The 10,154-nt window shown below is 42.0% G+C and overlaps 1 protein-coding gene across 1 annotated transcript in view; it reads left to right on the top strand.

Moving 5' to 3' along the window:
- The first annotated feature begins 2,920 nt into the window (after window positions 1-2,920).
- Window positions 2,921-10,154, top strand: part of mmp23bb (matrix metallopeptidase 23bb) — a 20,657-nt gene continuing 13,423 nt past the window's right edge. The window contains exons 1-3 of the mRNA XM_020527819.2: window positions 2,921-3,139; window positions 3,466-3,510; window positions 5,742-5,884. Of these exons, the coding sequence (XP_020383408.2) occupies window positions 2,921-3,139; window positions 3,466-3,510; window positions 5,742-5,884 (407 nt within the window). The remainder of the gene's footprint in view (window positions 3,140-3,465; window positions 3,511-5,741; window positions 5,885-10,154) is intronic.

Here is a 10,154-nt window from a genome sequence, read left to right as displayed (position 1 = left end):
GATCCAAAGTTGGCTTAATAACAGGAAACAAAGGGTAATAGTCAATGGCTGTCCTTGCAAATGGAAAGCTGTTTCATGTGGTGTTTCCGCAAGGCTTTGTGTTGGGGCTCCTTCTGTTTGTTTCATATTTTAAAGATTTGAATCTGAATGTGGGGGGGGTACAACTGGGAAATTTTCAGATGACACAAAAATTGGGCGTTTAGTGGTTAGTGTAGAGGATAGCTGTGAACTCCAAAATGATGTAGATGGGTTGGTAGAATAGACAGGAAAGTGGCAGGTGGAGTTCAACTCTGATAATTGTGAGGTAATGTATTCAGGGAGGTCAGACAGTATAAGGGAATACACAATAAATGGGAATATACTGAGAGGGATAGACGAAGTGAGATATCCTTGAATGCAAGTGCACAGGTCCTCAAAGATAGCAGCATAGGTAGGTAAGGTTGTAAAGAAGGCAGAAGGAATGCTCTCCTTCATCAGCAGAGATATAGAAACAAAAGGAGATAATGATGTAATTATGTAAGACCCTAGTGAGGCCACGACTGGAGTATCATGTGCTGTTCTGGTCACCACATTACAGGAAGGATGTAATTGTTCTGGAGAAAGTACAGAGAAGATTTCCTGGAATGTTGTCAGGGCTGGAGAACTGTAGCGACGAGGAGAGTTTGGGGTTGTTCCCCTTGGAACAGAGAAGGCCCAGGAGTGACATGATTGAAGAATACAAAATTGTGAGGGGTAGAGATAGAGTAGACAGGAGGAACTTGGTTCCCTTGGCAGAAAGTTCAAAAACCAGGGGTTATAGATTCAAACTAAGTGGCAGAAGAATTGGAGGGCAGGTGAGGGAAAATGTTTCATACACAGAGGATGGTCGGTGTCTGGAATTCACTGCCTGCATTGGTGGTGGAGGCAGAGACTCTAATTTTTTTTTAAAATACCTGGATAAGAACAAGGAAGAACAAAGAAAATTACAGCACAGGAACAGGCCCTTCGGTCCTCCAAGCCTGAACCGACATGCTGCCTGTCACAACTAAAACCCCCTACTCTTCCGGGGACTGTATCCCTCTATTCCCATCCTATTCGTCTCCTCATCTTCCTGCAAATGGCCCATAGTCCTGCACCTTAAGTGCTGTAAGCTGCAGGGCTATGGGCCACATGCAGGAAGATGGGATTAGAAAGGGTATCTGAGTGTCTTTGGGTTGACATAAACAAGACGGGCCCTCCTTCTGTGCTGTGCCGTTTCTATGGTAAGCGCCAACATTCCATTAGCTTTCCTGATTGCCTGTTGTCCTGTGTGCTAGCTTTCTGTGTTTCGTGCAAAAATACCCCCAACTCCCTTTTGTGTTGTACATTTCTGCAGTTTATCTCCATTTAAATATTCGCTGTTCTCTCCAGACAACTTCACATTTTCCCACATTATACTCCAATTGCCAACATTTTGCCCACTTGCTTAACCTATCAATATCTCTCTTTAAACTGTTTGTATCCCTTTCACAACCTGCCTTTTTGCCTTTTTATGTGTTATTTGCAAATTTGTCTATAGCCCATTCACTTTCTTCTTCCAAGTCATTAATATATATATTGTAAGCTGTTGTGGTCCCAGCACATGTCCGTGTGGAATCCCACTGGTTACATTTCACCAACCTGATAAAGAACCCCCTACCCCACTTCTTGTCTCCTGACCATTAGTTAATTCTTTATCCAATGAGTATTCTCATGGAGAAGGACACAGATGTATCATTTATTCTATCACTGGTTCTTCGAGAATTAAATCAGAATATTTCCATAGCATAAATTAAGTGCTGTTTTTGAAGAAGTTTTCAATTTCCAGACAGACTGAGATAACTCTGCAGTCACCTCATGGATTATAGCTCTCCTTCTTCTGGCCTTTATTCATATTAAATATTTATAGAACCTCTTGAAAACGAAAATGTGTTTCAGATTGTCATTTAGGAATAATAAGCCTCTGGCTTCATTGAAATGTATACATTTCCCTAAATGACTTTAAATAATCGTATTGTCACTTAATTTCATCCTTCAGATACAAGTAAAAAGAACTTATTTTTCCTCAGTCTTGTGACTCTTGCTGATAAGGAACTTTGAATACAAATGGGAAGAATTTATGGTGTACCACCTGGCCAATAGATCTTTCAACGTTCACCTCAAGGCTCTCGACTTTAAATTGATGTCTCACCCACATAACAATAACACATCAATAAAGTCATTGCATGGTTCAATTTATAGATATTTGAATGGGAAGGTACAACTTCTAGGCCAGAGGAGGGGGCCTACTACTGTGCCACAAAAGCCTTGGGCATTAACAAAGTTTCACAGTAAGAGTACTCACCAGGTAATATGTTATTGTGATGGTTTAGGCATTTATATTGACCAGGTGAAACTCTTATGTTGTTCTTGACATAGGATCAGAAGAGGAGGGGGCTCTTGTGGCATGGTGATAGTGTCCCTCTACTGAGCCAGGAGGCCCACATTCAAGTCCCTTCTGTTCCACAGGTGTATAATAACATCTCTGAATAGGTTGATTAGAAAAGTAGGTTAAATAATTTTTTTTTTCAAAAAAGGACCCAGAGAGAAAGGACTCTTGTGATGCAGCAGTAGTGTCCTTACCTCTGAGCCAGAGGGCCCGTTTCAAGTCCCACCTGCTCCAGAGGTATGTAATAATACCTCTGGACAGGTTGATTAGGAAAATATCGAGTACCATCTAGTACGGCCTCAGTTCAACGTCTTATTCAGAAGAAAACAGCACCTTCCAACAGTATGGTGCTCACTGAGGGATTAACTGGAGTGTGTCAGTTTGGACTCTGGGCTCCATTCTCCGGACAGGGGATTGAACCTACGACCCACTGGCCAGATTACTGCTGGCTCAGCAGCGCCTGAGATCCTCGAGGATTTAATATAAACGCAGCTTATGACCCCAGAGTCTGACAGACTAAAAGGAAATTGTGCTTTATTCAGTCACAGTGAAGCCTTTGTAGGAAGAATCGCTGCCGCGGCGCATTTCACTGGTCGGAACATAGCACAGAGACCAATAATTACCATATTAAATCAGGAGGCCGGAGTGCTGCGCTGGCAGGAGTCTCACTTGGCGTCCTCTCCAGTTTCTTACAGCTGGTTTCAATCTGGGGAGGTGAGTCTGAGAGGGAGCTCGCCTTTGAGGGCTTTTCATCCACTCCTGACATTTTGTGAATGTTGCCCCATTTTAGCAAAAACGTGCAAGTACCTGCCTCTAACTCACTGCTGGTGGAGACCCAGCTGAGCTCCTTGTCAGCAACTGTGCAACCTTTCCTTTAATCTCAGTGAAAAGTCACTGTCCAGCTGCTCGTTGAATTATCCACAAAGAGAAAGGGAATGTGTAGACACCCTTTAAGAGAAAATTATTGGTACAAATGGTCTAATTTTGAAATATTTTCTCGGAATTTCTCTTTATTCTTGTTGCTCTGGATGTCTGTGCAGTTTCTTGGTCTTGCTGAAGCTTTCCCCCCGTGGAAGATTGAGCTGGTAAGAATGAATTTTACAAATATTTACAAACGCGATTCTTTGTTCTCCTAGAGAGAAAAAAAAACTATCGATCGATTCAGAGGAAGAGATATATTACTGAGAGAAAATAGCCACCTTGAGTTTGAATTGCTTTCCAGAGATCTTAACAGCTAGTTTGATGTGTTTCTGCCTTTCCATAGGAATTAGTTTTTAAAGAATATTAGACAGTTGTTGTTTGATGGTTATGAATACTCTGCCCCCATATGTTTTCCAATGCATCATTAGCTTGTATTCATTTAAGATACCAACTAGGGTAAATAATTACTGATATGTTTAGATTTTGGCCCCAGAATAAATCTCTTTCCCCGCCCCCTGTTTACGTTATTTCTCTCAATGTTTGTCACCAACTGGAACTGCTAGTCCTTCACGATTGAGCTGGAATGTCCAGGAAATAAAAAAAAACAAATCTCCTGAACCCTGCTGTGAGCAAACCATAGGATTGCAGGAACATTACAAATGGTTTGTTTTTAATTATCTTTAATTTATTTTGTTTGAGTTGTAAAACTACTGATGGTTGAAAAGAAGACTTGTATTTACACAATACTTCCCACAAACTGCACTTTACAGCAGGTGAAGTACTTTTGAAATTTAGTCACTCTTGTGATAAAGGACAGGAGGCAGCCAACTTGCATCCAGCAAACTCACAGAACTTGCCACAGCTAATGACCAGATTAACTGTTTTTGTGATGTTGATTGGGAGATAAACATTTCTTAAGGGCATTGGGGCAAACACTCTTGTTATGCTTCAATAATGGAGGCATGCAATCTTTTACCCCCATCTGCATGAGCAGGTGAGGCCTCAGTTTGGCATCTAGAAGATGACACCTCCGAATATGCAATTCTCTAACAAGATTCATACAGTCATACAGTTTTGTTCTTTTATCCTGAAGTGGGACTTGAACCTGCGGCCTTGTGGTTAGGGGATTGGAGAAATAAAGCTGTTTGACTAATTCTTGACAATCAACTGGATAATAACATTTCTGTTCATTTTCAACTTACAGGATAGGTAGGACAATGACAATGACAATGTGCTCCCTGGACTGACCTATCCCCTCCCTAACTCCCCACCTACACTCACCTTTACTGGCCCCATCCCCGCCTCTTCGACCTGTTTGTTTCCTCTCCTCTATCCATCTTCTATCCGCCTCCCACCCTCTCCCTATTTATTTCAGAACCCCCTTCCCCTCCCCCTTTTCTGATGAAGGGTCTAGGCCCGAAATGTCAGCCTTTCTGCTCCTATGATGCTGCTTGGCCTGCTGTGTTCATCCAGCCCTGCACTTTGTTGTCTCGGATTCTCCAGCATCTGCAGTTCCTACTATCTCAGGACAATGTGGTGTTGGGTGATCAGTTGGTGGCTGTAGACAGACCTGTTGGAGTCAGGAGCTTAAGTGCTGAAACCTCCAAGAATTTAGAATTAGTTGCCCTCCCACTGATCTGGTGACAAGACCTTGTTAATCTCCAATGATGTTTCAATGCCAATGTTTTAATGAGATATTTTGCATGCACAGGGAGGGTCCATTATCACTGGCTTGGAATTCAATACTGTAAAAATAATCTTTTTCTGAAACTTCAGCAGTTGTGTATAACTGTGTTGATGGTTTGGTTGAAGTTAATGCTGAAGTGTGTAACTGGATGTGTTAGCACCTTATTGTGTCACTGCCCTTTCACTCTTATGCATTCTGGAAGCTTTATATTTATCAAACAGAAAGTCTGGAGATGCATAGAGAAGGAGGGGAGGCCAAGGACCATTGCCATCCTACACTTGGCACTTGAATATCTGTGATATCAGCTATTGTAGAGCTTTAGTTTAAAATCGATCAATATATCTTCTTAATAGGCTGTCATGAGAAAGGCTTAGTCATTTGGTTACTTATACCGGTCTATTAACTTTTAAGTGAGTTAGTGCAACTTGCTCCCATTGTAACCCTGCTATGTGGCTACACTAAGCATGTGCATGGCCAAACTGAACCTGAAGTTCTGGATTCAGGTCAAGGTCAAGGACAATGCATTAATAACATGGCTAAACAGGTTTATTACCAAATTATAAATCCTTCCATTGCACACCAATGACAGATGATCAAGGCAGGAGAAATTCTAAGATTTTCCATCTTTTCCTCTTATAGTTCATCAGTTTGGCACAATCCTTCCTTCACCACCTTTGTTTAACAGATTCCTTCCCATTGTGTTTCTAGGAATCAGGAAGAATGATGTTAAGAAAATCATATCTGATACCTACCTCACCAGAGGAGCTACCCAACACATTCCTACGACGTCAGAAGCGATATGCTATTAATCCCTTACTGCATAAATGGGACCACTTCAACATCACCTACAAGTGAGTGAGCATAAGAGAGTAGCCAAGTCTTGCCACAGATATAGATAAATGTGATATGGCTAACTTAGATAACTTAGAAACAACATATGTTTCATGACCTGCAATGAACCTGTCCTTTGTAAAAAGTGAGAATCAGAGCCAGAAATTTAAGTCAGGGACCCCAGTGCTGCTGCTGGCCTGGGCCAGCAACCCTGACCCAACCCAAGTGCAGAAGTCGCCCTAGAGCATCAAGACCTGGTTTTAAGGCCCTGATGTATCCTCCTGTCCCTCACTGCAGTGAGAACATGTCCACGCATTGTATCCCTTAAATTGAATAAACAGTTGGTAGACATAATTTCCCTGCTACATTCTTCTCTTCACCAATCAGATTTGCTTTGCCTAGTTTGAATTTAAACAAAAGCTTGGGAGTTAAATGTTACCTGGTGCATTCTCTATGACAACATTTGTACAAGTCAGAGTCCACTTGCCAGCCAATTGGTAGCACCTCTTCGCTTGCAGGTCTTATGGACTAGACCAGGCCCCCTCAAAATATTTTAAGAAGGTAGCCTAGCCCCTAATTTCTTATTTTAAAGGTAGATGTGAAGTGCCATGTTCCAGATGCAATGTGACTGGTGAAACTACTCAATGTTAAGCAAAACACAATTTATTTAAAGACTATAATTAAAATACAAATAAAAGAAGTAGGACTTTAGAAAAACTTAACTACTGGAATGAAAAACACAGTCACTATTACTAATTAACTGTTCTGATGGAGTAACATCCCATAAACATACCTGTTGGCAAAAAGGCAAATTCAGACACAGATTGTCACGTGACAACAAGGTGCAGAGCTGGATGAATGCAGCAGGCCAAGCAGCATCATAGGAGCAGATGCTGCTTGGCCTGCTGTGTTCACCCAGCTCTGCACCTTGTTGTCTTGGATTCTCCAGCATCTGCAGTTCCTATTATCTCAGATTGTCACGTGCAGTTCTTAATCCAGGGGGGAGAAATATTAAGAGAAAATTCAGATAGTGTAGCAGCCATGAGACATTCACTGAAGCTTCCAAATCTTTTGAGACTTCAAAGGCTTCTGCCTAAAACTAAACTTAAAAACTGAAAAAAAAACTAGGGAGCTGGAAAAATAAACTTAAAAACTGAGAAATAATACTAGAGAGCTGGTCTGTGAGAGCTGGCCACACCCAGGCTGTGCCCGTTGCTGTAACTTTTTCTTTAAAAAACCCTAAAATCTTACAAATTGTTTACTTTCTTAGAGACAGCTCTATACCTCTGCCTTATAACCTTTCTTCAAACAAAAAGGACAAAATAACCTCTTAAGGTGATGGCTTCATCATACAGGATATGTTGGTGTTCCCTTTGAGATATGGTATTCTTGTGATCCAGTCCTGATGAGAATGAGACTAAAATCTTCAACAGCATGCCTCTTTTGCTATCAGCACTACAGATAAATTTATTCCTTGTGTTAGTCACATTGGCATTCGAATAATTTGGGCAAAATCCAAAATTATGCAGATAATATACCAACTATCCTTTGTAATTCCATTAATTAACATCAAATTACTCTCACTCCTAAATACAATACTCAGCAACATTGTACAGTGATAGACCTATCCCTGCCAGTGTTGTACCCCAGAGTTTTATAGTGACAGACCTTTCCAACCTGTACTGCACCCCATTGTTCTACAGTGGCAGACCTGTCCCCACCAGCATTGTAATCTAGTGTTGTACAGTAACAGACTCGATCCCACCAACTGTACCCCAGTGTTATACAGAATGACAAGGCCGTATCAATTAATTCAAAATTTTAGAATTCTGTCCCTAAGGATATTGTGGATGCACCTACGGCACACGGACTGCAACAGTTCAAGAATATAGCTTACCACCACCTTCTCAGAGATAACTGGGGATTGGCAATAAATGCTGGTCAGTCCATGTCTCACAATTGAATAAAAAAGCAAAAATTGTACCCCATTGTTCAAACAGCTTGAAAGTATTTTCTCAGATGCAACCCAGTGTGAAAGGACATTGAACCTCATAGTTTAACTGTTTTTTTTTTCTGTTGATTATCAGACTGTACTAATTTTGAGCCACTTCACAAGCTGACAGATGAGGATTTTAGGATTTCAAATCTGACCTAATGGATGTATGGAGAATGCCAGGCAACAAACTCTTGATTTCCCTGTTGTGCCCAGATGTGAGCGTCACTCCTGACCCTTCCTACTCTGCCTACTCCCATCAAGAGTTTGGGTTGGCAACTCAAATTATCACACTCCTGGAAATTCTATCACGTCATTTCCTGTCCCGACCAATCATATGGTTTCTTCGCCTCATCTCCAATATTTCAGTCATTATTAAAGAAAAGAGTTCAAAGAAAATGGTGAAATTGCACACACGCACATATGCAGACACGATTTGGACTGGCTGCCCACCAACCTGCCTCTGTTTTGACTGCAATATACCCGCAATGGGAATTGTATCGAGTGGTGCCTGCCTGCCAATCCATCAATGACATTGGCAATTACAGTTTTCTGAAGTACCACATCCTGTTATTGCCACCGATAGTTAACTGGCTGAGGGAGGATTCATGTCGAGTAGGCGCCTCACATGGTATTCCTGCGAAGGGCTGCAGGAGGGCCCAGCTGAGCTTTTAACAACCTCCATGCTCTCCTCCCATTCTCCCTTCTCTCATCCACACAGGTTGCTCCCTCACAGTGGCCTCTTACACTCCAGCTCCTGTACCACATTCTCCAGGACCATCCAGCTTGGCATCCAGTGAGCTCACCAAACACTGACCCAGTGCTGCAACCCCACTGACACCAAGTGTTGGTGCCCTGTTGGGATTTTTCTTTGTTGGCTGATTGCTCTTTGAGGCAGGGCTCCCTATTGCTCAGGGGCTGAGCTCCTGAATTGTGTCTCTAATTAGCCCTTAAATGGCTGTGAGGCCACCGATATTCCCTTCAACACACACCCTACCCTGACTTCTCACCCACTGTGGGAGATGTGTCCACTGCTTCATAGAATTGAACCCAATGTTTAGCTTTTGTTTGTGTGTGTGTGTATGCGTGATACAGATATTCAATAAAATGAGGGGTCCAGACAAAGCATGGAGAAAGTTTGTTTTTGCTTTTTTTGTCTCATGGGATATCAGTATTATTGGCAGGACCAGCACTTGCCCATCCTTAATTGTCCCCAGACTGAGTGGCTTGCTCAGCAATTTCAGAGGACAGTTAAAAGTCAACCACATCATTGTGGGTCTGGAGTCACATGCAGGCCAGAGCAGGTAAAGACAGCAGATTTCCTTCACTATTGAACATAGGTTTTTGTGACTGTTAAGCAGAATTGTTAAGTTGTTGAGACTAAATTTATATTCCAGATTTATCAACTGACTTTAAATTCTACCAGCTATGGTGAGATTTGAACACATGTCCCAAGCACAATAGCCTGGACCCCTAGGTTACAAGTTCGGTGACATTGCCACTATCTTACTACTAACAGAAAGATTATAGCCAAACAGCACCAATTTAAATTGATTAGCAAAGTAGTTAAGTGCAGAATGTAAGCATCTTTTGTTTAACGCAGAAACTGGTAAGGATCTGGAATGCACTGCCTGAAAGAATGGTGAAGACAGTTTCATATAATCATAGATTGGTTATACCACAGAATGACACCACTTGGCCTGTCATCTCTGCGTCGGTCCTTCAATGGATTAATTCACCTGTGTAGTTCTAAACATTTTCTCTTGTCAGATCACGAAAGAAGAGCCAATTGACTTTCAAAAGAGAAACTGAGGAGTTGGAAAACGGGGATAGGTTGGATGGTAGGGAGGGGTGAGGTGATGGGTGGGAATTGCTAAATTGCTGTTGTTGAGAGTCAACACTCAATAGGCTGAATAGTTTCACGCCATGCTGTGATCATTCTGTGATTCTAATCCCTGAAGACTCCAGGACCATCCTTGATCGAACTCAATGCGATCGGGAATAGGGCATTTTGAAAATCAGTTTTAATTTGATCATCTCCCACAGGTTTGATTGAAATCCTCAACTCCTTTGAAACTATGAGATAAGCAGGTGTAGAGCTGGATGAACACAGCAGGCCAAGCAAAGCATAGGAGCAGGAAGGCTGACGTTTTGGGCCTAGACCCTTCATCAGAAAATGGCTTCACAGTGGGGTTAAAATTGTATCAGAGATAGTAGGAACTGCAGATGGTGGAGAATCTGAGATAACAAGGTGTAGAGCTGGATGAACACAGCAGGCCAAGCAGCATCAGAGAAGC

This window comes from Rhincodon typus, chromosome 13 (genome assembly GCF_021869965.1).
Source record: "Rhincodon typus isolate 14 chromosome 13, sRhiTyp1.1, whole genome shotgun sequence".
Lineage (NCBI taxonomy): Eukaryota > Metazoa > Chordata > Chondrichthyes > Orectolobiformes > Rhincodontidae > Rhincodon > Rhincodon typus.
Note: the sequence above shows the minus strand (reverse complement) of the source record. Positions and strands in the feature narration are given on the sequence as shown.